This window comes from Cynocephalus volans, chromosome 2, assembly GCF_027409185.1.
Source record: "Cynocephalus volans isolate mCynVol1 chromosome 2, mCynVol1.pri, whole genome shotgun sequence".
Lineage (NCBI taxonomy): Eukaryota > Metazoa > Chordata > Mammalia > Dermoptera > Cynocephalidae > Cynocephalus > Cynocephalus volans.
This window is the reverse complement of record NC_084461.1, coordinates 12,979,561-13,006,555: the sequence shown is the minus strand read 5'-3', so window position 1 is coordinate 13,006,555 and position 26,995 is coordinate 12,979,561. Positions and strand designations below refer to the sequence as shown.

At 38.9% G+C, this 26,995-nt stretch overlaps 1 protein-coding gene across 1 annotated transcript in view; it reads left to right on the top strand.

Annotated features, from left to right (window-relative positions):
• Positions 1-26,995, top strand: part of DNAH5 (dynein axonemal heavy chain 5) — a 222,492-nt gene that overhangs the window by 181,743 nt on the left and 13,754 nt on the right. The window contains exons 69-76 of the mRNA XM_063087541.1: positions 8,679-8,800; positions 10,638-10,787; positions 16,572-16,817; positions 19,292-19,511; positions 20,874-21,079; positions 21,715-21,918; positions 23,779-23,994; positions 25,594-25,806. Of these exons, the coding sequence (XP_062943611.1) occupies positions 8,679-8,800; positions 10,638-10,787; positions 16,572-16,817; positions 19,292-19,511; positions 20,874-21,079; positions 21,715-21,918; positions 23,779-23,994; positions 25,594-25,806 (1,577 nt within the window). The remainder of the gene's footprint in view (positions 1-8,678; positions 8,801-10,637; positions 10,788-16,571; positions 16,818-19,291; positions 19,512-20,873; positions 21,080-21,714; positions 21,919-23,778; positions 23,995-25,593; positions 25,807-26,995) is intronic.

Sequence of the window (26,995 nt, the reverse complement as noted above, 5' to 3'; positions counted from 1 at the left end):
ATGTCCTAAAGGACCCCACCTCCTAATACCATCACAATTACGGGGTGGGATTTCAACATATGAGTTTTATGGGAACACACATATTCAGTCTATATCACTATGAAAATGATGTCAGGGTCTAAACTAAAACGGTTGTATTTACTATACCTTTCTAAACAAAATCTTTAAAGATAAGACACAATTTTGTCTAGTTGGGGATTTTTATGTCTCTACTCAGAGAGTAGATTTGTGGAGGAATTTGAAGATGACCCCTATGGGGGCAGTAGGAAAGGTGGTGGATACACACATGCTGTGCCTTGGGGTGGGTAGGTAGTATCGGTCCACATTCATACTTGTACAAATACAAGTACAAAATGTATTTTCATATTTATGTACATCTGCATATGCACCTTATAGTAGCAAGAAACACTAGTTTACATGTGAACTTAGAAATGCTTAATTTATGGACAGCATCTTTCTCTTTCTTTCTCTCTTTAATTCTTTTTTTCTAATCCTTGAACCCTTGCTCCTTATCTACATCTGAACTTTATTTTCCAACTTTCCTAAATCAGAACACATGGCAGATGAGTATCTGGAGAGACACCATCTTAATAATACGTATGTGTAGGAGTTGCCTTCTCTAATGAGCCCTTGATATGTCACTGATTTCTGGCCTCAGTGACTGGTCTCCCAGCTGATGGAACTCTTCTAATGGACAATTATTCCTGACATGCTCAATTCAGGCATAAAATGCATCTACTCATAGAAATAACATTGAACATAGTGTCCAGATCTGGTAGAAATACTGTAAAGCATGTCAAGTTTGGCATGATGATAACAAATGTGGGATTTAGAGTTAGGAAGATGAGAATTAAAATACTGGCTTGGTCGCTTTCTAGATGAGTGGTCTTCAGCAAGTTACTTAACCTTTTCAAGCTTCCGTTTCCTCACCTATAAAACAAGGATAGTAAAATCTATGCAAAAAGACTATTGAAAATTCATGCACTTTATGTAAATTCTGGTATATAAATTATGCTCACCAAATGATAGGTGTTGTTTTATTATCTTCAGTATTTTAGTTTTGTTTAGTCTGATGCTTGCGTAGGTTGGACAGGGTTTTATGGGTCCTTGGCATTCAACAGTATTTGTAACAGAGTTTCAGAGGGAACTTTGGAACAATTATGTTGTAAATCTTCCCTTTAATAGTTAGTTTGGTGAGAGCTATCTGATGATGTGAACTCTCTCTGCTGCAATTTAAAATCATTTAAGATAACTTACAACATTATTTAGACAGTGTCCTGGTCTGAATGTGTCACCCCAAAGTTCATATGTTGAATTCCTAACCCCCAAGGTGATGATATCAGAAGGTGGGTCCTTTGGGAGATGATGAGGTCATGGGGGCAGAGTCCTCATCAAAGGGACTAGTTCCCTTATAAAAGAGGCCCTAAAGAGAGACCCCTCGCCCCTTCCGCCATGTGAGATTTCAGTTGAAATATCATCTTCTATCAACCAGGAAGTTGGCTCTCAGCAGACACTGAATCTGCTGTTACCTTGATCTTGGACTTCCTGGCTTCCAGACTTTGAGAAATAAATTTCTGTGGTTTATTAGACTACCACCCAGAATATGGTATTCTGTCTCAGTTGCCTGACAGCTGCTATAACAGACAGGAGCAGTGTTTTGATGCTGGTCTTTTCCTCATCTCTAAGATGGGAAAGGATCAACCTAGATGACTTTCTAAGTCTGCCTTAGCTATGATACTTTCTTTTTTTTCTTTTATTTTAATTTATCAATACACAATATAATTGATTTTCATGTCCCTTTATCAATTCCTCCTTTTCCTTCCACCCTCTCCCCCCTTCCCCCTATCAATATCACATCTGTTCACATCTTAACAAAATCAAGGAATTGTTGTGATTTTTGTGTCTTCTGTCCCCACCACCCCCATTCATTTGTTATTTACTTATTATTCATATTAGCTCCCACAAATAAGTGAGAATTTTTTTTCGTGCCTGGCTTATTTTACTTAATATAATGCTTTCTAAGTCCATCCATGTTGCTGTGGATGGTAGTATTTCTTTCTTTTTTTTTTTATAGCAGAGTAGTATTCCATTGTGTAGATATGCCACATTTTCCTTATCCGCTCATCTGATGATGGGCATTTAGGTTGGTTCCAACTCTTAGCTATTGTAAATAGTGCTGCGATAAACATGGGACTACAGGTATCCCTTTGACATGATGGTTTCCATTCTTCTGGGTATATTCCCAGCAGTGGGATAGCTGGGTCATATGGTAGATCTATCTGTAGTTGTTTGAGGAACCTCCTTACCATTTTCCATAAAGGCTGCACCATTTTGCAGTCCCACCAACAGTGTATGAGAGTTCCTTTTTCTCTCCAACCTCACCAGCATTTCTCATTCTCAGTCTTTTGGATATTAGCCATCCTAACTGGAGTGGGATGGTATCTCAGTGTGGTTTTGATTTGCATTTCCCGAATGCTGAGTGATGTTGAGCATTTTTTCATGTGTCTGTTGGCCATTTGTATATCTTCCTTTGAGAAATTCTTATTGAGCTCCTTTGCCCATTTTTTAATTGGGTTACTTGTTTTTTTGCTGTTAAATTGTTTGAGTTACTTGTTTATTCTGGTTATTTGTCCTTTGTCAGATGTATATTTTGCAAATATTTTCTCCCACTCTGTTAATTGTTTCTTTTGCTATGCAGAAGCTTTTTAGTTTGATATAATCCCATTTGTTTATTTTTCCTTTGGTTGTCTGTGCTTTTGGGGTCATATTCATAAAGTCTGTACCCAAATCCTACTTCCTAGAGTGTTTCTTCTATGTTTTCTTAAAGGAGTTTTATTGTTTCAGGATGCATATTTAATTCTTTAATCCATTTTGAGTTGATTTTGGTATGAGAGGTATGGGTCTAGTTTCATTCTCCTGTATTTGAATGCCCAATTTTCCCAGCACCATTTACTGGAGAGGCAGTCTCTTCCCCAGTGTGTGGTCTTGGAGCCTTTGTCAAAGATCAGATGGTTGTAGGTGCATGGGTTGATTTCTGGATTCTCTATTCTGTTCTGTTGGTGCATGTGTCTATTTTTATGCCAGTACCATGCTGTTTTGGTTACTATCACTGTGTAGTATAGTTTAAATCAGGTAGTGTTATGCCTCCAGCTTTATAATTTTTGCTCAGGATTGCTTTGCCTATTTGTGTTCTTTTGTCCTCGCATATGAATGTTGGGATTGCTTTTTTCCAATTCTGAGAAAAATGTCATTGGAATTTTGATGGGGATTTTGTTGAATCTGTAGATCACTTTGGGTAGTATGGACATTTTCATAATGTTAATTCACCAATTCAAGAGCATGGGATATCTTTCCATCTTCTTGTGTCCTCTTTAATATCTCTCAAAAGTGGTTTTGAAGTTCTCATCATAGAGATTTGTCACATCCTTGGTTAAATTTATTCATAGGTATTTTATTTTTTTGGTGGCTATTGTAAATGGGCAAGCTTTCTTGATTTCTTTTTCTGTCAGTTCATTGTTAGAATATAGAAGTGCTACTGATTTTTGCATGCTGATTTTGTATCCTGAAACTTTGCTAAAATCATTAATTAACTCTAAGGGTTTTTTTGTAGAGTCTTGAGGCTGTTTGATATATAGGATCATGTCATCTGCAAACAAGGACAGTTTGACCTCATCATTTCCCATCTGGATGCCATTTATTTCCTTCTCTTCCCTGATTGCTCTGGCTAGTATTTCCAACACTATGTTGAATAGGAGTGGCAAGAGTGGGCACCCTTGTCTTGTTCCTAATCTTAAGGGAAAGGCTTTCAATTATTCTCCATTCAGGATGATGTTGTCAGTGAGTTTGTCATATATGGCTTTAATTGTGTTGTGATACTTTCCTTCTACACTCAATTTATAGGGAGTCTTTATTATGAACGAATGTTGAATTTTATCAAATGCTTTTTCAGCATCTATAGAGATGATCATATGTCTTTTTGGTTTGATTTTACTGATGTGGTGTATCACATTTATTGATTTGCATATGTTGAACCAACCTTGCCTCCCTGGGATGAATCCCACCTGATCATGGTGAATAATTTTATGTATGTGTTGTTGTATTCTATTAGCAGGAATTTTATTGAGGATTTTTGCATTGATATTCATCAATGATATTGGCCTGAAGTTTTCTTTTTTTGTTGTATCTTTGTCTGGTTTGGGCATCGGGGTGAGGTTTGCCTCATAGAATGAGTTTGGGAGAGTGGCTTCTGTTTCAATTTTTTGGAATAGTTTGTAGAGAATTGGTATTAATTCTTCTTTAAAGCTTTGGTAGAATTCTGCAGCGAAGCCATCTGGTCCTGGGCTTTTCTTTGTTGAGAGACTGCTGATAACTGCTTCAATCTCTTTGACTGTTATTGGTCTGTTCAGATTTTCTATGACTTCTTGGCTCAGTCTCGGTAGTTTGTGTGTGTCTGAAAAATTTATCCATTTCCTCCAGATTTTCAAATTTGTTGGTGTATAGTTGTTTATAGTAGTCTCTAATGATTCCTTGTATTTTAGAAGTATTAGTTGTAATATCACCATTTTCATTTCTAATTTTTGTTATTTGTGTCTTCTCCTTTTAGTTAGCTTTGCTAATGGTCTGTCAGTTTTATTTATGTTTTCAAAAAACCAGCTTTTTGTTTCATTGATCTGTTGTTTCATTTGTTGGGTTTCTATTTCATTTAGTTCTGCTCTGATCTTAATTATTTCTTTCTGTCTACTGACTTTGGGTTTGGATTGTTCTAGTTCTTCTAATTCTCTGAGGTGAAGTGTTAGGTTGTTTACTAGCCATCTTTTCATTCTTCTGAGGTAAGCATTTAGTGCAATAAATTCCACCCTTAGTACTGCTTTTGCAGTATCCCACAGGTTTTGATATGATGTGTCTTTATTTTCATTAGTTTCATAAATTTTTTGGTTTCCTGTTGAATTTCTTCTTGGACTCATATGTTATTAAGTAGAATGTTGTTTAATTTCCATGTATTTGTATAGTTTCCAGAGTTTAATTTGTTATTGGTTTCTAGTTTTAATCCATTTTGGTCAGAAAAATACTTGGAATAATTCCAATTTTTTTGAATTTGTTGAGACTGGATTTGTGACCTAACATGCGGTCTATGCTGGAGAATGTTCCATATGCTGAAGAGAAGAATGAATATTCTGAGGCTGTTGGAGGGAATGTTCTGTAGATATCTGCCAAGTCCAATTGGTCCAAAGTGTTATTTAGGTCTTGTGTTCCTCTGTTGAGTTTTTGCCTAGATGATCTGTCCAATGTGGAGAGTAGGGTGCTCAGATTCCTAACTATTATGGTATTAGTGTCTATCTCTTTCTTTAGGTTTAATAGTGTTTACTTTATAAATCTGGTTGCTCCAAAGTTGGGTGCATAAATATTTATAATTGTTATATCTTCTTGTTGGATAGATCCTTTTATCATTATATAGTGGCCTTCTTTATCTTTTTTTTAATGGTTTTTGTTTAAAGTCTATTTTATCTGATATAATAGCTATTTCATCTCTTCTTTCATTTCTATTTGCATGGTATATCTTTTTCCATCCTTTGCCTCTTAGTCTATGTGTGTCTTTACAGGTGAGGTAGGTCTCTGGAAGGCAGCATACTGTTGGGTCCATCTTTTTAATCCAGTCAGTCTGTGTCTTTTGAGTGGGGAATTCAAACCTTTTACATTAAGAGTAAATATTGAAAGATATTGATTTACTCCTGGCATTATATTGATTTTTGTTTGGATGTTTCAAATATCTTTTGTCCCTTTCTTTCTGATTTACTGATTGTCTTCTGTGTTTGTTGGTTTCTTGGAATAGTGGATAAGCTTTTTTTTCTCTCTTTATTGTTTACATTTTATTTTATGGGTGGATTTTGCTCTATCTTGATTATTCATGGTAGTGATGGTTATTTTTCAGGTACCAGACCCAATACTCCCTTGAGAATTTCTTGTAAGGCTGAACTCCCACAGTTTTTGCTTGTCTGGGAGACATTCTATTTGTCCTTCATTTCAGAAGGATAGCCTTGCTGGGTAGAATATTCTTGGCTGGCGATTTTTGTCTTTTAGTATTTTAAATATATCATCCCATTCTCTTCTGGCTCTAAGGGTTTCTGATGAAAAGTCTGATGTTAATCTGATTGGGGTTCTTTTATAGGTGACTTGATGCTTCTCTCTTGCAGCTTTTAAGATTCTCTCTTTGTCTTTGAGTTTTGCCAATTTGGGTTGCATATATTGGGAGATCTTTGAACTTCCAGTATCTGAAGATCTGTATCTCTCACTCTACCTGGGAATTTTTCTGCTATTACTTCATTGAATATGTTTTCAATGCCATTTCCTTTTTCCTCCCCCTCTGGAATACCCATGATTTGGATATTGGAGTACTTGAGGTTGTCTGTTAGCTCTCTGAGATTTTCTTCAAGTTTTTAAATTCTTTTTTCTTTTTTTTGGTCCACCTTTGTTATTTTGAACAAGCCATCCTCAAGTTCAGATATTCTCTCTTCTGCTTGTTCTAGCCTCCTGGTTAAGCTCTCCGTTGTGTTTTTTATATCGTTGAGTGAATCTTTCAGCTCCACAAGCTCTGCTACATTCTTTTTCATGGCATTGATTTCTTTGAACATTTCCTCTTTCTGGTCCTGTATACTTTTTTCATTTCATTTTGTTGTCTAACTGAGTCTTCTTGTATCTCACTTAGTTTCCTTAGGATTGTTGTTCAAAATTCCTTGTCAGTCATTTCAAGGACTTCCTGTTCTATAGGATCTAGAGCTTGAGAGTTGTATTCCATTGAAGGTGTCATACTTTCTTGGTTTTTCATATTTTTAGTATCTCTCTGATGGTCTTTAATCATTGTGGGTAAGGCTATTGCAGTCTACATGTTCCACCCTTGTGCCTGGAGCAGTATCAGGGAGTTTTGTTGAGGCTCAGCTGTCTGTTGCTGCCTCAGTCCAGGGCATCTGTGGTGGCTGTGGCCTCTCTTTTGGGGGTGGGGACTCACCTGGCTGTTGGCCTGAGGGTCCCACATGTGTTGAGGGCAGTGGAAACTCCGTGGCAACGCTGCTGCCTTGGGTCCTGGGGGGTCTGCGGCTGCTGTAGCCTCTCTCTTTTAGCTATGATACTTTATGGTTGTGTGGTATAACTTGTATGTGTCTTTCATCCCAAGCACGTATCATATTTATGAAGTATTATGGTAGAAACCCAAACTTACTTTTTTCCCCAAGAAAGAGTTTGAAGAAAGAAGGAAATGGCATAATTCTTAATCATCTTGATAATTAATTTTGAATCATTCCTTTCTCAATTGTTTATTCTTCAAGGGTCTGTTTAATTTGGTATAACAGCATGTCAGAATATGTCCCCTCTTCCAAGTTACAATCATTCCTTGTGCCCCATTGCAAACTTTGGGAATAGGCAGGATGTTCATGACATAATTGCTCCCTACTACACAATGAATAATGCCTTGGCCTGCAAGGCATTATTCCTTGTTTGTTGGGAAATGGACATTTGCTGTGGAAATTGATACAACATTTATTTAACACGATGCCATTGTCGTTAGGTCATTAACTGCTCCCTGGTGTTAAAACAATGTTTTTGTTTTATGAGCTAATATTTCCACTGAAATGGCTTCAAGGCCACACTTACCTTGTTGTAAATATACTAAAATGGATTTGACAAAAGATAGCATGTTAGTGGTGTACATGGTGCCTGGATAAAATAGAGATTGGTTCAATAAACATCTTGAGTGTTATTATTTGCTTATAATCTACTCTGTTCCAAAAAAGATTTTAAAGATGGCCAAATGGATTGGATTATATCCTTTTAAGAATAATGTTTAGAACACATTTCCCATAAAATACTTTAATAGATGTTATTTATTAAACAGTACACTTTATAAGTTTTTCTTTGACTTAAAATATGTTGTTCACACATTTAGTTTTTCAGAAGTGGGCAACAATAACATTTTTAAGGTGTCATTTATCTTATGGTGCTGTGAGAGCTTTATGAGTTACATGAGCTTAAGTAAATCATCAGTGAAAAGATAGGAGTCAGTACCAAATGGAAATGTTTGTTGTGGTTAGACTGACCAAACATAAGTGATATAGTATGGAGCCCTTGAGTTGTGCTTAAACTGGATGCAAATAACATACTGATTTATAGAAGAGAATTCTTCAAATACATGTAGTGCTACTAACATTTCTAGATAAATTCTCTTTAAAATTAGCTTGTGCCAATATTGGCAGTTCCTCATATTGACAATAGCTGCTCACTTAGTGACCTTTTGCCATGTCCTCAATCCTGTTTTGTGTACTTTACCCATGTACATCCTGACACCTGGCTTCCCTATTCTCATTTTACATATTTGGAATTAGAGGCCCAGACAGAGGAGATGATTTTTCTCAGACCTTGGCCAGGTGGAACTAGGACAGAATCCAGCATCTGCCTGGTTCCAAAGCTATATTACTGATTATTAAATGTGTTTTTCTAAGATCACCTATTCTCATTTATTAAATTTTAAAGCACGTTCTTCACTATAATTTGTATTTCTGTGCTTAACAAATGTCAAGGTAGTACAATAATTGGAATTAAAATAGTTCAATAAAACATGTTTACTATAAATAGATTGTTTTTAAGTAAAGAAAGAAAAATCTGATTACTTTATATGTTTAATTTTAAAGGTGGTGCCTCATTGGACCTTAAAGCCTGTCCTCCTAAACCGTCGAAATGGATCCTGGACATGACCTGGCTGAATTTGGTGGAACTCAGCAAACTTAGACAGTTTTCAGATGTCCTTGATCAGGTAACTTGTGCTTTGAATAAACTTAAGCTAAAGCAGTCACAATGAGCAGCTCTCTGATTTATCACTAGCTACAATATTTGTGGAAGAGACATGTTTTAATATTGTCACCCTTAAAATCACATGTGCTTGACCTTCCTTGAAGCTCGCCCACACTCTGGTAAAGCATACTTCATCCATTGCAGACTGGTCTTACAGGAGGAACTACGTCCAGGAAGTTTAATTAGTGCTGTCTTAGGCCATATGTCAATATCGCCAAATGGAGGTCTACAAATAGAAGAACTGCTAGATTTGATTAGGTTAAATAATTATATGTGCTTAAAAGGCTTTGCCTTCTTTCTAGAGATTAAAAGAAAAAAAAATATGAACAGCCTGCCTCTAAATACTAAATTTCCTTTCTTGCCTCTGATTTCTCTCTCCCCTAATTCCTCTCCTCCTCCTCCCATTATACAACCTTAGACATACACATGTGAATCTCATGCATACACCTGGCCTTTTGGAGCTTTTAGAAGTTGTCATACTTCCAGAATAAGCCAGTTCCTGATGAACTGTACACATGTTGGAAGCTGGGGATAGAAAGTTGAATTGGGACAAACCAGGAAACAGGTTCTTGAAAATCAGGTGAACACAGAGAAGTGAGGTTGGGAGCAAGGTGGCTTTATTCAGCTACAAGTTGAAGGCTTTTTGACACCAGTAAATATCCTAAGGTTGGTTCTTGCCTTTCCCAGTTTAAATTGACCAGATGCTTATGTTCTGCTAAATTCTTATGGTTTGGCTGAAAACTGGTGATGTTTGTTATTACTACCATGTACTTGCAATACAAACTATTCATTTGGGTTAAAAAACTTTGTTTTGGGAGATGTTAATGCACACTAGTTTATTCCCCCATGGCGTGACCCTCAGAAAGCTTGTCCAGACCATTGTCTGTTATTGAAGTTGCTACCTTCTGGAGATTAAATCTTACGCCTGAAGTCATTCCACATTAAGTAGCCTTTTATCATTGAAAGAGATATTATTTTTATTCTTACATGATACTTTCTGAGTATGAACCTAGAATGATTTTCCCTTTGATTAAGCACCCCCAAAATACACTGAGACTTTAATCAAAGGGAATATACCAGAAAGCATAAAATTATATTTATCTGTAGACATTGTTTGTTTGTTCAGTGTTTTCGATATGCTTGCCCATGTCATGTTTGTCTGTCTTTATTTTTTTAAAAGAGGAATAATAAACATTCTCCAGAGGATAATGTACAGTGTCCTTTTACTCTTTACTGACTGTCTAAAGGTAGCAGGTGTCTGATCATTCATTTGGTGATAATATTAAATGGTATATTTCAAATTACTCTAGATTAATAGCGCATTAACCAAAAACATGTTCATTCAATAATAAACATGTATTGAATGTCTTCTTTTGAGTCTGTAATGGTCCTGAAAAATGAGGAAACATCAGTAAATGAGATTTGGTTCCTAACATGAGAGGATTTTGTGGAGTACCTCATACTTCCTTCAAATAATGAAAACAAATTTTCCCTGATTTCTGTATTCCTTACAAATTTGTTACCACAAAGGCATAGAAGAAATTAAATATCATAGAACTCTCCCTACTCTGAAAGCTAACTGTAGGCTGGAGTTAATATAGGCTGTCTTTGGAGCAAATATTTGATTTTAGGTTATCGAACTTCTTGATCCTAGAGTATAAAATAAATTTTTAAAAAAGTAGTCAAGGAATATAATTCACATGTCTGGAATGGTCAGAAGATTTAAGGAAAAATGCCTGTGAATTGTTATTACTGAAAGAATTTTGTGTGACACATATTTTATCCCATGGTATTTTCAGATATCAAGAAATGAGAAAATGTGGAAAATTTGGTTTGATAAGGAAAACCCTGAGGAGGAACCTTTTCCAAATGCCTATGATAAGTCTCTTGACTGCTTTAGACGCCTTCTCCTTATTAGGTCCTGGTGTCCTGACAGAACCATTGCACAGGTAAAAATTACATATTACAGAGAATACAAGGAACATATTTTAAAGGATAATTTTCTTTTAAATTTAAACAAATACTTTATTTTTTATTTTTTTTATTGAAACATAATTGATTATACATATTTGTGGGGTACAGAATTGAATATCAATACCTGTGTATGATATGTGATGATCAAATCAGGATAATTAGTATATTCATGATTGTAAAGTGTAATCATTTTAAAGAAATATTTTAAATGTTAATTCTGATGAGAATTTTCTTCTAGGCCTCCATGTAATTTTTTAGCAATACAAATGTGAAAAATGGAAAAGAAAACAACAAATAAAAGTACCAAGGTGTTCACTTGGGCCATGTGATTTATTAGCTTCTTTTGTCCAAGCAGTGCAACAAGAGTAAATGAGAAAACCACAATTCTAAGGCTGGCGTGTAGGTATAACATAAAGGTAGTGCATTACTCTTCTGTATCCTTTTATATTAACTCAACAATGATATGGCTGCTGCATTTTGCTAGTAGTAAAACAATATATCTTTAAGCAGGAAGAATGTAAAGGCACTAGGGAGAGAGGGAAGGACAGGATGCCCAAACCTGTAGTCATTTCTCTGGAAAATGTCACAGCTCTAAAGGTAAGTAAGTGGGTTGTCCTAAAACTGAATTTTAAATATAATTTAAAAGTGAATCCTGCCTCTGGAAGATTCGTCTTTGCAAAGACCTTTAATCGGCAGGCCTAGTATCATGGAAATTTACCCACTAAAAAGGCTTGTACCTTGCCTTCACATGTTAATTAATTTAATTACCTTCAAAATTAAATTAATGTCTAATTTTAAAAATTAAAAGTTTTACCCTACTGTTCAGCACAGGCTGACTCCTTAAGGGCTTTTCCAAATAAGCTGTGGAGTAACAACAGAATGTAGGACATTTTCCTCACTTTCCAGAGGGAGCATTAAAAACTTATGGAGTAACCCCCTCCAGGTCCATGTAGGTCCCGTGGAATCATGAAAACAAGTAGAGTCAGTGATTATTGGGAAAGGAAAAATGGCTTTTGCAACTCAGGGCACTGAGCTCACCCTTCCTTTCAGTCTTCCTCTCAACTTCATACTTTTATCCTGCCCAAATGAATTGTCAGTAGTAGCTGTATGTAAGGGCAGTGCAGAAAGGAAGGTTTGAGTAGCTTCTTTTTTTTTTCATAGGCAACTTTATTTGGTTCGACACTGAAATTTAAGTCTATGAAGCTCCTTTGTAACATTGTCATCTTCATCCAGTTCCTGTCATTCCTAGGCTGACCATAGCTGTGGCCTCCTAACTGGTCACCTTTCGGTCCTTCTGGCCCACTCTTGTCTTTCTAGTATACTCTAGAAGAAATGGAAAGAGTGTGACATTCCTTAGCTTTTCAAGTCCCGCAATGGCTTTCTATGGCCCTCGTCATAACACCCAAGTGCTAAACAAGGTTTAGAAGGCCCTTCTGGAAAAATGTTCTCTCCTCTGAAGGTCTTCTTGCTTTAGAGTCTGTATTAGTCTGTTTTCTGGTGCTTAAAACAGAATACCTGAAACTGGGTAATGTAGCAAGTAAAGAGTAAGAAAGAGTATTTCTTACAGTTTGGAGGCTGGGAAGTTTAAGGCCCTGTGAACACATCTGGTGAGGGCCTTTTTCTTGGTGGTGACTCTCTACAGCAACACGGGGTATCACAAGGAGAAGAAGACAAGAGCTCCTTCATGTGCTCTACCTATAAAGCCACCAGTCCATGCCCATGACAGCCCATTAAACCATCAGCTCTTTACTCCATGAATAGATCAATCCATTCACAAGAGCATGGTCCTCATGATCCAATCACCTCTAAAAGGTCCTGTATTGGGGGTTAAGTTCCAACATGAGCTTGGTGGGGTGGACATGCAAACCACAGCAGATTCCTTTTGTGATTTTTCAACCAGACACCTAGTTGGGAAGCATATTAGAAGGTCTACAGTGTAGATCCAGTCTATCCCTATTCCCCACAAGCAGCCTTAGGCTATGCATTGCTTGTTCTCTGCATTTTGGCTGAGCATGACTGTCCACACCAGGGGATGTTCAGCAGCCTAAGTTCAAGAATGGCACACTGTCAGAGGGTGTCTCGTGCCACATACACATTTATGTCTCAAAAATACTCAGCAGGTGAGGAGGTTGATTTGTTCATTTTTTTCTCTTACTCAGAGGTTGAGTCTGCTTCATCCAGACAGATATTGGGACAAAAATGGTCTTCAGAGTTGTGTGAAGCATAACCTGTGCAAAGGAGGCACTCGGTTTCTATTCATGCCAACAAGGTGTTAGCTTTCATAGTAGATGAGCAAGCTGCGCAGGAGCCTGGCTGGCCCAGACTTGAATCAGCTCTTACATGAGTCATATTGGACATCCTTCTGTCCATTGTCAGTGACTTGCTCATTGCTGCTCCATGGTCTCTGCAAATGTGCCCTCTGTGTGGAAAGCTCACTGCTTTGACCCACCTAGCTGTCTTCTTTGTCCTGATAAATCCCACTCAACATCAGGGGAGCAGTTTAAATGCTCCTTTCACAAGGGGGCCTTCTCTGAGATATTCCTGCAAGATTAATTGGTTTTGTACTTTCATATTAGACTGCAAGCTGTAAATCCTCAAAACTAGTTTATTTGTTATTACTTGCTAAATGTATGTCTCATCCTGGGGAAGGAAAAGCTCCCCAAGGGCAGTGTCATTAGTTTAACAGCTTTGTCTCTAAAACCTGTCATACTGCTTGGGACAGAGAAGGAGGTTATGGACCAACATTTATACGAGGGAAATTATCTGGAATGAAGAGACCCAGTAATGCCTGAAATTATTGTCCCGTTGGCCTAGTAAGATAATGCGGGGTGCTGGATTGAAGTGGAAGTAGAGAAGAAGAAATGCACTCTTTCCAGCACACATATGTGTGGTTGTAAATCCATGCCTACTACTTTGGGGGCTTATCTGGAATTGTTGAGTATCCTTATGTAATATGAGAATGTTTTTGCACCAAATATTTTTTGCATTTGTACATATTTGCACCACAGACTCATTACAACCCTTAGACTTGGAGCCAATTTGAACCATGGCTATGACCCTCTTTGAGAATGTCCCTTTTCCAGGAGCATAAATTTAATCCTCAGAAAGGGCCTTGAGTTATGATTTTCATTATGAACAAAATAGCCTTCTCTATTTTCTATTCCAGGCATTGGCAAACTAGGGCTCACCAACAAAATTTGGCCCATTGCCTATTTATGTACAGTTGGTGAGCTCTAAGAATGGTTTTTATATTTTTTAATGCCTGAAAAAAATCACTGAAAGAGTAATATTTTGTGACATATGAAAATAATATAACATTCAAATTTCAGTGACTATCAAGTCTTATTGGAGCACAGCCATGTCATTTGTTTATGTACTGTGGCTGCTTTCCCCCCCCCCCACAATGGCAGAGTTAAGTAGTTGCAATGGAGACCATTTGGCCAGCAAAGCCTGTAATATTCGCCATCTGGCCCTTGATGTATGCGAGCATGTTAGTTCATGGCTTGAATGGTGAGGTCCATGTTGGGTCAATGCTGAGTTGTATGGCAGAACTGGCCATTTTGTGCTTCTTACAACCCTGGAGTAGAGAGCACTTGAATCTTGATAAGGTGCACTGTAGAGATGCTGCAGTGATGGTAGGTACCCATGCTTGAGAAGTGACTGCAACTGTGGAGTGCCTAAGTGTCCAGCCTTTGAAGTCCTTCCTGATCTCAAAACTCACCGCATTGGTGACTGCTTTGGAATGTGTACATAGAGCGAACTTTTGGGGAAGTCAAAGGACATGTCAAGCAAACTTCTAAAACACCTCTCAGAAGGCTGCAGAAAAATGTGTGGGCATTTATACTTTGGTGAGAGATTTTGATGCTACATCTGGCCAACCTAGAAAAAATAAATGGCCTCTTGTGCCCCAGATTTAATTGGTCTGAACTCTACTTCCTCAGAATTTCTCCCAACCACTGAAACTAGTAGATGAGAGGAAGGTTGGAATGGGTGATCATCTCCACAAGTTGAGGAGCTCAGGCACTGATTGGCCATTTCATTGCCGTTGGCCTAGCCCTGCCAGTGAGGGCCCTGAATGCTACTGCTTGGATCATTGGGGAGCCAGGTGGGGTGCCTTTCCCCAAAGTCATAAAGAGATAGTTGCCAAGGCAGGAAAACCTGTGCACTCTACCAAATTGGCATTTCTCCTCATCTGCCATTGATGTGGTGGACTGGACATTATGGGGAAGGATTACAGCTTGAAAAGAAGGAGGGGGACCCACAGCAAAACGAGTCGGCTCTTTCTGAATTAGCTGCTGCTGGTTGAAGGAATGGAAAATTCATCTTTTTGTTTTTTGCACTCTCATGGGGAAGATGGATATTTCATGGCAGACTGCTTTTAAAAGAGACTCTTTGCCCTGTCATGTGCATAATAATGCTTCTTTGGGAAGTGTCTAGAAAGGAGGAGTCAGGAAGTAGAGCCACTGTGGTCATTCAACAGTCTAGACTCAGTTGGCACCCATTTCTTCTCTCAGCGAGATACGAGAAGGTAAGAAGCCAGGAGACTCTCTGCTGTAGCTGCTACGCTCCCACTCTAACCTGAACATGGGCTGGGAACATCAAACCAATTTGTAACCTCAGAGACTTGGTGTACGACAACCATTTCAAGGATGAATAGAGCATAGCAAGGTACTCAAGATGAGGGAAAAGCCTGTATTATTGGCTGAAATCAAACTCTGGAAGCTTTTAAGCCAAAGATAAGGGGTGAACCAGCTCCACCCACCTTTTGGTCCAAGACTATCTGAAACCTTTCTTATTCAAAGAAAGCTCCACCTGAAGCCTTTTTGCGTTTCTCTAGGAATCTAAGTGGGGAGGCTCACCTGCTTGGCCCTTGAGAGTGCTGTGGTTCTTGTTGCACTCACAGCTGGGCTCTGCTTGTTATGTGAAAATGACCAATTTGGGGAATCCCAATGGGGAGAGAAGCTTGGGTTTTACCCACTTGAGGTGGTGGAAGACATCGGAATAGGAGGAAAATTTTCTTTGAGTGAATTTAATTATTTATGGGGGAGAAAATATAGAATAAGGTTTATACTCACAATGCTACTTGCTAAAAAACAAATGACCCTTTTACCTTGTGAAAAAACATAGACTATGTTCTTACTAGAATTTATTTATGGTTGAAAATAAAGTTGACAGAGTCTTTGATTTCGTGAGCGTAGATTTTATTTAAACAAAATTAACAGTAAAGGAGATGAGCCAAAAATGAAAAGGGATGATAACAATAATGAGAAGAAAGATGATGAATTAAATCTTTAAAACTATATTAATTGATTCAATAAGTACTCAATTAATTTCATTCAGTAAGTAGTCATTCAATAATGATCCATTTGATAAGTACCCATTAAATCCCAGGCGTTGTGCTGCTTACTTGATTATTGAAATGCATATTTATTTGCCTTAAAGCATCCTAAATAATAGTGTTCTAATATTTTTATATTTTATGTATAGCAAGAAGCAGCCAGTGTATTGAAGTGGGTTCCAGACCAGGAGTCATCCAGTTTGGGTTCTGGTCTTATAACTGCATGATTTTGTGTTTGGCAAGTAACACAGAATGGGGATATAAACAAAGAAAGAAAGAAAAAGTCTCTGTTCTATTTCCCTGGCAGAGTTAGTGTGGACATCCTGAGATAATCTGTAAAAATGAATTTTGGAAACCACACTGCATTATACCCATGAAGGAGTTGGACCTATTTTTGTTGACTTGTGCGCTGTTTTGTCAGGCCCGCAAGTACATCATGGACTCTATGGGAGAAAACTATGCAGAAGGGGTTATTCTGGACTTGGAAAAGACGTGGGAGGAATCTGATCCACGGACACCACTCATTTGCCTCCTGTCTATGGGCTCAGACCCCACAGATTCCATCATCGCCTTGGGGAAGAGATTAAAAATAGAAACCCGTTTTGTGTCCATGGGCCAGGGCCAGGAGGTGCATGCTCGGAAGCTCCTGCAGCAGACCATGGCAAACGTAAGTCCAAATGTCTGCTTTCGTCCTCTGCTGTTGATGTTACAGGTTATGGAGTAGCAATGCAGAAAAAAAATCATGGATTAATCAAGAGGTTAAATTTATGTGCTGCATGCTGTTTACTAAACCAGGAAAGGTATAATGTCTATTAGAAAACTTTCATGGAAAAACAAATATAAATTCAAAACATTTTGTGCTGAGACTTGATGTATCAGTTTGTACAATGTAGATATTATTGTACTTAGATTAAGGAAAACACTTATATTAACAAGACATCTATTTAATTTGAATTTGAAATAATCATGTAACTAATAACTATAGCTTTGGGCAAGTACACTTTTAACAATTGAAATAATTTTTAACCTTCAGTTTATCAATGCTTCCTGTTTAGTAGTTTAATTTCAACTAAATTAAAAAATCTTTATTGTTATTAGCATGCTTATAACTTTTAAAACAACTGTGTTTAGAACTTTTTGTAAGAGAAGCTTATATTAAAAGTTTTGAAGCAATATGGCAGAATAAGCCAACTACCCAAGAAAAGCAGAAGGAATGCTCTACTCAGTAGGAAGAAAACAGCATTAGTAGAGAATATGACAATCCCAAAGAATCAGCATTGGCTAAGAAATTATGTTTGTGAAAATGGAGCATAAATTTCTCACCTAAGAAGCTTAGACCAGGATTCATGTCTATGCTGGACAAAAGGGAACTGAAGCATTTTTGTTGTTGTTATATTTTATGTTAATTCCTTTTTTTTTTCTTTTAATTGATTATACATATTCATGGAGCACAGAGCTGACTGTGCCCAAGATGTGATGATCAGATCAAACTATCAGCATGCCCACCACCATGAGTCACAATTATTCCCTGTGTCACCCCTCCTGGCTTCTCCCAACTTCCTTCCCACCAAGCAACCCTAGGTCTTTTGTATCCCTCTGCACCACTGTGGTCTTTCTTTCCTTCGTTCTTTCTCTCTTAGCTCCCAGTTATGAGTGAGGACATGTTGTGTTTTTCACTCTGTGGCTTACTTATTTTGCTTAACATATTTCTCCTTGTTACTGTGTGTGGCAGAATTTGTTCTTTTTTATGACCAAATAGTATTCCATTGTGTAGATATACCACATTTTCCTTATCCACTCATCTGGTGATGCACATTTAGGTTGGTTCTAACTCTTGGCTCTTGTAAATAGAGCTGCAATAAACATGGGAGTGCAGGTATCCCTTTGACATGATGATTTCCATTCCTCTGGGTATATACCCAGAAGTGGGATTGCTGGATCATATGGAAGATCTATCTGTAGTTGTTTGAGAAACCTCCATACTGTTTTCCATAGTGGTTTTTTCAATTAACAGTCATTACTTGGAAATGTTGGTATCTCTTTTTATGTTTTACTTTCGTTATTTTCATAACTGCTACGATACATTGTTACTACAGTTGGTATGCTAGTATACTGTGTGTGATATTGTGAAAATATATATTTGGTCTTCGCCCATGTCTCCTGATATATAACTCCTAAAATCCTCAAAATCTCCAAAGTACTGTCTTCTTATATGCTAATGAGTGACTGATGGCTGGTGGCCCCTAGGTAGCATAGGATGGAGGCTGGTCACAGGAAAGACCAAGATTGAACTGCTAGACTCACCTGCCAACCTCCAGGGAGGAGACAGGAGCTGAAGATTAAGTTAATCATTAGTGACCAATGATTTAATCAATCAGGCCGATGTAATGAAGCCTCCATAAAAACCCTAGAGGACTAGGTTCGGAGAACTTCCAGATAGCTGACCACGTGGAGGCTCCTGGAGTATGGCATGCCTGGCAAAGATATGGAAACTCCACACTCCTTCTCCATACCTCGTCCTATACATATTCTTTATCACTTGTGATATCCTTTATAATAAGTCAGTAAATGTAAGTTCGTCTTTCCCTGAGTTCACTCTAGCAAAACCAATTGAACCCAAGGAAGGGGTTGTGGGAACCCTAATTTGTAGCTGATTGGTCAGAAGTTTCAGAGGCCTGGGTTTGCAACTGGCATCTGAAATGGGGGGCAGTCTTGGGGACTGAGCCCCACTGTGGGATCTGATGCCGTCTCCAGGTAGATAGTGTCAGAATGGAATTGGAGGACACCCAGCTGGTGTCTGCTGGAGAATCGCTGGCTTGCTTGATAGTGGGAGAATCCCCCATACATTTGGCCACAGAAGAAGGTCTTCTGTATTGATGATTGTGCTGTGAGAACAGAGGAAAGATGGTGTGTTTTTCCCACTCACTCACTGTGGGACAAATGCATGGAACAAGAAAAAACATAGTTTATCTCAATTAAATTAAACATTATTGTATGCTTAGGTTTGACCTAGATTAATTTAAAGTGGTTAGTGTGCTTTTCCATTAAATTTTAAGTAGTTAATTTCTAAAGAACGTAGTAATTTAAATCTCTGGGTGAAACACAAAATAACCTAACTGCCATTTACTGTTGTTGACTTAGGGAGGTTGGGCACTTCTGCAGAACTGCCATCTGGGACTCGACTTCATGGATGAGCTGATGGACATAATTACAGAAACTGAGGTTGTACACGATGCCTTCCGCCTGTGGATGACCACCGAGGTTCATAAGCAATTTCCCATTACACTCCTTCAGATGTCCATTAAATTTACCAATGAGCCCCCACAGGGCCTCCGGGCAGGACTGAAGAGAACGTATGGAGGTGAGTCAAGGAATACTTCTCAGTCTATGGGAATTTTTTTGTACTTAAATTGTTTTCTTAAAGAAATTATAAAAGCAGAATTAGCTAGGACACAGTTATAGCAAGTAGTACTATCATTTAACCTAATGGGGAGGTGATAGTCCCCTTTTGCCACCCTCTGTGTGGAATACCCTCTGGCAGCGTTAGGGAATCAGAGCTCATGATAACCCACATTCTGTTTTTCTGTTTTTCCAGTATTGCTCTGCTGAAGCATATACTATTCTCCAGCTAGACACCTGCCTTTTCATGTTAACATCAAACATGGTCGCTTGTGTCATTGACGGTCTTTACGCTCCATTCCTGCAGTAGCCTCTTCTAAGAGGAGACAGTCTGAGTTAAAACCATTTTATTAGGGCCATATGCCAGAATGTTAGTTAAAAGTCAAACAATAGTAACACAAACAGACCAAAATGCCCCTCCAGACATGACTGGAACTGCCATTGTACTCTTTGCCTTTGGTTCCACTGCTTGGTAGCTTCAAGGCTGAGACTTGTGGTCAGGAAAAGAGTGTGGAACTTGGAGTCGGACATCCCGATGCTGGTCCTTCCTCTTGAGAAATGCTCTGTTTCCTTGGGTGCTAGTCACTCAGACAACCTGAGTTTCCACTTTCTCACATGTAAGATAGGGACAATAAAAATCTATTCAGGAGGATTGGAATCAATTGTAACTAAAATAGTGTATTTAATAGTAATAAATATAATATATTTCAATTTGGGGGGAATTGCTAATAACGCTCCAATTTCTGCCAATCAACAAGGTAATATGGATATAAAATAGAGGTAGAAGGATAATGGCAGTTAAACAAATCATATAATATATAATTACATATGCAATATCATACATAAATATGTAATAATTATTATTATTATTTGGGGAATGCATTTGTGTTGCAATGGGCTTCTATATACAGTATTTTAATTAATGTTAAATTCATTAAAATATGTACCCCAAATAATAATAATAATAATAATGTAATTATTATTAGTAGTAGAAGTTATAGTCATAGTAGCAGTATTTATTTTAATTGCTATTAGCCTTCTGTCTCTATTTTATCCCCAAATTATCTTGCTAGATTGGCAGGAATTTGACCCATGTTAGCAGGCTCCCCCCTTCCCCCCAATCTCTTTGAAGATTTTTCAGAGAGAAATGGCTTCTGGACACCCAAAAGTTAGATTATAATTTTCATGTGAATGTAATAAAAATAATTCAAAATAAGTGAAGTTTAATGTCAGAAATTTACAAAAATAATTCATTTCTTATAAAAGCAGTAGAAAATAAAGACATGTGAGATGGGACATTTTTTCACCTGACTACCCCCAACAGGAATGAGCCAAGACCTGCTGGATGTGGGCACCGGGGCCCAGTGGAAGCCCATGCTCTATGCCGTGGCTTTCCTGCATTCCACGGTCCAGGAGAGGCGCAAGTTCGGTCCCCTGGGGTGGAATATCCCCTATGAATTTAATCAAGCAGACTTTAATGCCACTGTGCAGTTCATCCAGAACCACTTAGACGACATGGACATCAAAAAGGTACTGCTGTGCATGCTGCCTCGTGCCCTGCTGATTGCAGGATCAGGCTGTAAGCCCATGTGAGACCCCCCGCCCCCCCAGCTTCAGGGAAAATTATGTAGGAGTGAGGATTTGTTGTGCTGGAAAAGTCATCTTTAAGTCCTAGCAGCAACTAGGGTCACACTTACCTCTTGATTTCAGGAAAACAATGGACAAATTTTGATTATCATTTTAATTCTCAAAGGCAAGTTGAAATTCCATGTAAGTAAGACAAACAAAAGGGGCCTGTTGTGGGGATAATGGGTGGAGAAACTTGGTTTTTAAAATCTTAAAAAGTGAAAATGAGAGCCTAGATTATGTTTGAAGTGTGTGCTTTTTAAGGAACTGGCTCAGTATTTTCAAAAAGTCAACAGTTTTTCTGTTAAAATATGAAAACCTATGAATGCATCGACAGAGTCTATTGAAATCATGAACGAGCTTTGAGTGACTCTACATGTTTGCCTGTTTATTTTTCTTTCCACGTTTTCTCTGCCAATTACTGATGACTGGCTGACTGAGTGACATTGATGATAGTGAATACATACATGTTACTTGGCAGGGAAAATAGTGATGGGACGGTAGCCAGTTCTACATAATCATTCTCTAAATCTTCCCAGGGCGTCTCCTGGACCACGGTCCGCTACATGATAGGAGAGATTCAGTATGGAGGTCGGGTCACTGATGACTATGATAAGAGATTGCTGAACACATTTGCTAACGTTTGGTTCAGTGAAAATATGTTTGGGCCAGATTTCAGCTTTTACCAAGGATACCATATTCCAAAATGCAGCACAGTGGATAACTACCTGCAATGTATCCAGGTTTGTCAACTGCAGAATTTTATGTATTGAGCAAAGGTCTGCAGCCATTTGACCTTTTTGATATTTATTTACATTGTACATAGAGCTTTTAAAGTAAATTTTAATGGTGAGATGTACTAAAAATTCTCTTTTAGATGTTTTCTTTATATTTTGATATTCACCTGATGATTAAAATGTTTATATCTGTCCTGAGTATGTTTTGTGTGAATCTCTCCCCCACCCCTGCTTTTAATGCCTCAGTAAGGAATTTTCTTTGGGAAGCTGATAGATTGGCAGATTTAGAACTAGAGACCTACACACATCACCTGGAGCTCTCTGCCCTTGAGACTTCAGCTACCACAACGGTAGGGCAAGGGCAGCCTCTGGACTCAATCTGTTCTAGTTTTCAATCCACTTGGCAATATCTCTTCCTTCATCCTGGCCTAATGAACAGCATATGGGTATGTCTAGAAACCTGCTTTGAACAAGAGCTTCCTCTAGGACAGGAGTTCTCAGTATCAGCACTATTGATATTTAGGGCTAGATAATCCTCTGTTGTGGGGAACTTGATTTGTAGGATGTGATTTGTAGGATGTCCAGCAGCATCTCTGGCCTCTGCCCACTAGATGCCTGTAGCATCCCCCTATGCAGTTGTGAGAGCCAAAAATGTCTCCAGACATTGCCACATATCCCCTGAGGGAGGAACAGAGAATTGTTTCTGGTTGAGAAGCACTTCTCTAAGAAGAAATAAGGTAGATTTTGATAGGAAATTTGGGAATATGTAGGGGAAAAAATCTGATTTCCCAAGTAACTACATTTTCTTTCTTTATACCTTGAATTCATCAGATCATTATTTAACCATCTCTTTGGCCTCTATCTAAGATTTATCTTAGAGTGAACAAACTAAAGCAAAACAGCTCCAAAGGGCTAAATTTATCAATATATTTACAGGGTTTTTTGATATATAAATGCAATGAATTTATCGTGTATCACCACCTCTACACTTTTATTAATTCAAATCAACAAATATATTTGCCTTCCTGTACTGTAGTGTCCTTAAATCATCAGCACTGAATAGCAAAAGTGCCCATGAAGGTATAAATTTAGGGATACCTCCACATATATATTTTTTATACATAACCCATTTGACAATGAATTCGAGGTAGCTCATAAGAAGACATTAGGCAGAAAGGGATAAAATAAGGGCAAAGAACAGAGAGAAAAATATGAGTAAGGCAATAATAAGGTTAAGGATAAGATTCATATACAGAAATACATGTCCCGTTGTAGGTCAATTTTCTTTTTCCAAACGGCTGAGGGAGTTTTGCCTGCTCGTTCTGCTCTGCTGTCTCTCGCTCTCCCTGTGTCACTGTCTCTTTTTCTCTCTGACTGTTGCTCTATCAGTATTTCTTTTCCTAGTCTCTGTCTTTCTCCTTGGGAAAACTCAGCTCCCACCTGTGACCTTACCTAGGCCATGATTGCTAAAACTGTCATTTCCTGGTATCTTATAAACCTAATAACCATTAGTTATATAGCATTTATTTAAACAACTGGTTTGAATTAGATTAGATGATCAGAAAAGAGAATACCAACCCACAGCTCCTTTCTATCTTACATCCCCTATTAAATAAGACATTATCTCTTTGACTGAATTTTGCTCTAGGTGCAGACCTTAAAGAACCATGAGCCCATTTTATGTTTCTCAGTGTTATTTTGTTTTCAGAGCAACTTTTGATTCTTTTCTGGAGAACTTACTGAGGCTTGCAGTATGACACAAACAACACATATCATGTAAATGCTTATTCTAGATTTCCTAGGACAGTTCAACTTACCTGGTTTGTATGTTGGCTGTCTGTGCTTATCTGGGGTGTTGCTGTTCAGGGCTTGCCCGCCTACGACAGCCCCGAGGTGTTTGGGCTACACCCCAATGCCGACATCACCTACCAGAGCAAGCTGGCCAAGGACGTGCTGGACACCATCCTGGGGATCCAACCCAAGGACAGCTCTGGCGGAGGGGATGAGACCCGTGAGGCAGTGGTGGCCCGGCTGGCCGATGATATGCTGGAGAAGCTGCCCCCGGACTACTGCCCGTTTGAAGTGAGTTTGGCCATCCTGGCACAGTGACAGCTGCCAGTGTGCCTGTCGGGGAGTGAGGAAGAAGGAAGAAGGACAAAAAATAATTTTTCTGAAATTTTAAACAATTATTTAAGAAAATGAGCTTTCTAAAGTACCAGAAAAAGAATCCATGCATCTATGAAATCAGTCACTTCAGAATATAAACAATTAAGGAATGTTGATATTTGTTCTTAAATTACAAGCATGCACTGATGGTTTAGAATGGCTTTTTTAGATACTTTATATTGTCAGATACTTTATAATGTCATTTGTTTAAAGGAAAGCAATGCATGCTTAGAGTAAAGCACCTAATATTTTATATATATATATATATATATATATATAGTGCAGTTTAATGCACGCCTTAAAATTCAGTCCTTAATTTCAGTGAGTCTCCATTTATATCATTACCTCTCTTCAGCTTCTTATCACACTAGTTTTAAAAATTGACATTTTTTAGGATGTAAGTAGCCGCTAATCAACTTTATGATTACAAAAGTTAATTTTTAGACATTTTAATGAATACTGTTAAAAGATTTACCCTGATAGTGTTTTTAAATATCTTTGATTAAACCAAAAATAAATGCCTTACTTTCCATGTAGTCTTAAGAGATGACCTGGACAGCCCCTGTGACACTTTGGCACAGAGCCACCATGTTTCTTGGTATTTTGTCCCTTTTCACCTGGTTTTCAAAATGAGTCCTGCAGCATTTTGGGTCTTTAGCATCCTAGTGTCTTCTACTAAGCAGGCAATTTTGGCTGCGAGTACTATAGACTGAACTCAAGGATCTATTGTCATGGGAATAATATCTATGGAAGAATCTCTGGTCACTTGCTTGCAGAAAATCAATAATGTGACCAGATTTCATAAGCACTATTCATTATAGAATCAGGACAGAGGTCATTTACATCTGACAGGGGTTAAAATATTTATGAAGCAATAAAAATATCTAAAAATAGGATAATAATTGCATAAGCAAATGGTAAGGAGCAGGATTAAGGTAGGCTCTCTCCTTTTGCTGACTTTGTCAGTGCTACTTTAGAATAAAGCAACTCAGCCTGGCACAATATCTGATACATGGAAGAATCTCAATAAATATTTGTTGGGTGGAGATGGATGGGTGGAGATGGGTGGATGGATGGATGCTTTGATGGGAAAAAACAGAAAGCTTTTAGAAGAGAAGCCTAGTTTTTTGAGACAGCCGTCAGAATGGTTGTATGTGTGTGCATGTCTGCTTGTGTGAGTCCATGTGTGTGTTTGGAAGAGGTCAGATTGGCAGTAAGTGGCTATTTCTTAATAAGTACATTTGCTGCGTGGAAGACTGTGTGGTTGTTGTTGTATACTTTACATTCTCTGAATTAATGGTTGCCTGTTGTTTTCCCCATGTGTGAGAATTCAGGCTGGTCATCTAACAGATGCTTCCTTTCTTATGTCTTCTACCACTGGGGGAAAAAATAAAAGCTTATAACTTATGGAATTGTAAAATTGTGGGCCTGTTTAGAACCCCCGTGGCACCAGCTCCATAAAACCATTAGTAGCTGTCTAATTTTTCACCCATGCTTTGAATGTCTCTATGGCAGGTGAAAGAGCGGCTGCAGATGATGGGGCCCTTCCAGCCTATGAACATTTTCCTCCGGCAGGAGGTAGACAGAATGCAAAGGGTACTCAGCCTTGTCCGTAGCACCCTGACCGAACTAAAACTTGCTATTGATGGTACCATTGTAATGAGTGAAAATCTACGAGATGCACTGGATTGCATGTTCGATGCCAGAATCCCTGCTTGGTGGAAAAAAGTATGTATGAGCCTACTCTTACTCTGCCTAATCACTTATTGCTGTGAATAGCTGTAACTGGAAAGTGGAAAACATCTAAGAATAATTTACTTAAAATGGTTCTATTGCTTAGGGACGAATTCCCAGATAGTCCTATATTTTTACATTGTAGGTAGGAAGGGAGATTATTTAGCATATCCCATGTATCAGGTGCTCTACGAGGCAAGTTCCATGCATTATTTCATTTAAATTTTGCATTTCATTGTCCTCATTTTACAGATGAGGTTGTGAGAGGTTAAGTCTTTTCCCAGATCACACACCTAAGAAATCCAAGAATCAGAATCTAAACCCAAGCTCCTGGACTATAAAATTCATGATGTTAATTTTATAGAAGGAATTGTACTGTCTTCACCACCACCACTACTGTCATCACCATCACCACCACCACCACCACCACCACCACCACCACCACCACCACCATCAACCATCGCCACCATCGCCACCATCGCCACCATCGCCACCATCGCCACCATCACCACCACCATCACCACCATCGCCACCGTCGCCACCATCACCATCACCACCACCACCATCACCACCACCACCATCGCCACCACCACCACCACCACCATCGCCACCACCACCGCCACCACCATCGCCACCACCACCGCCACCACCGCCACCACCGCCACCACCACCACCATCACCACCACCATCACCACCACCACCACCATCACCACCACCATCGCCACCACCACCGCCACCACCACCTCCATCGCCACCACCATGGCCACCACCACTATCGCCACCACCACCATCGCCACCATCACCACCACCACCACCATCGCCACCATCAGCACCACCACCATCACCACCATCAGCATGACCACTACCACCACCACCACCATCACCACCACCACCACCACCATCACAACCATCACCACCACCACCACCATCGCCACCATCGCCGCCATCACCATCACTACCACCACCATCGCCACCATCACCATCACCACCACCACCACCACCACCACCACCATCACCATCACCACCACCACCACCACCACCACCACCATCCCCCCCCCACCATCACCACCATCATCACCACCACCACCATTGCCACCATCAGCACCACCACCACCATCACCACCACCACCACCACCACCACCACCACCACCACCACCACCACCACCATCACCACCACCACCAT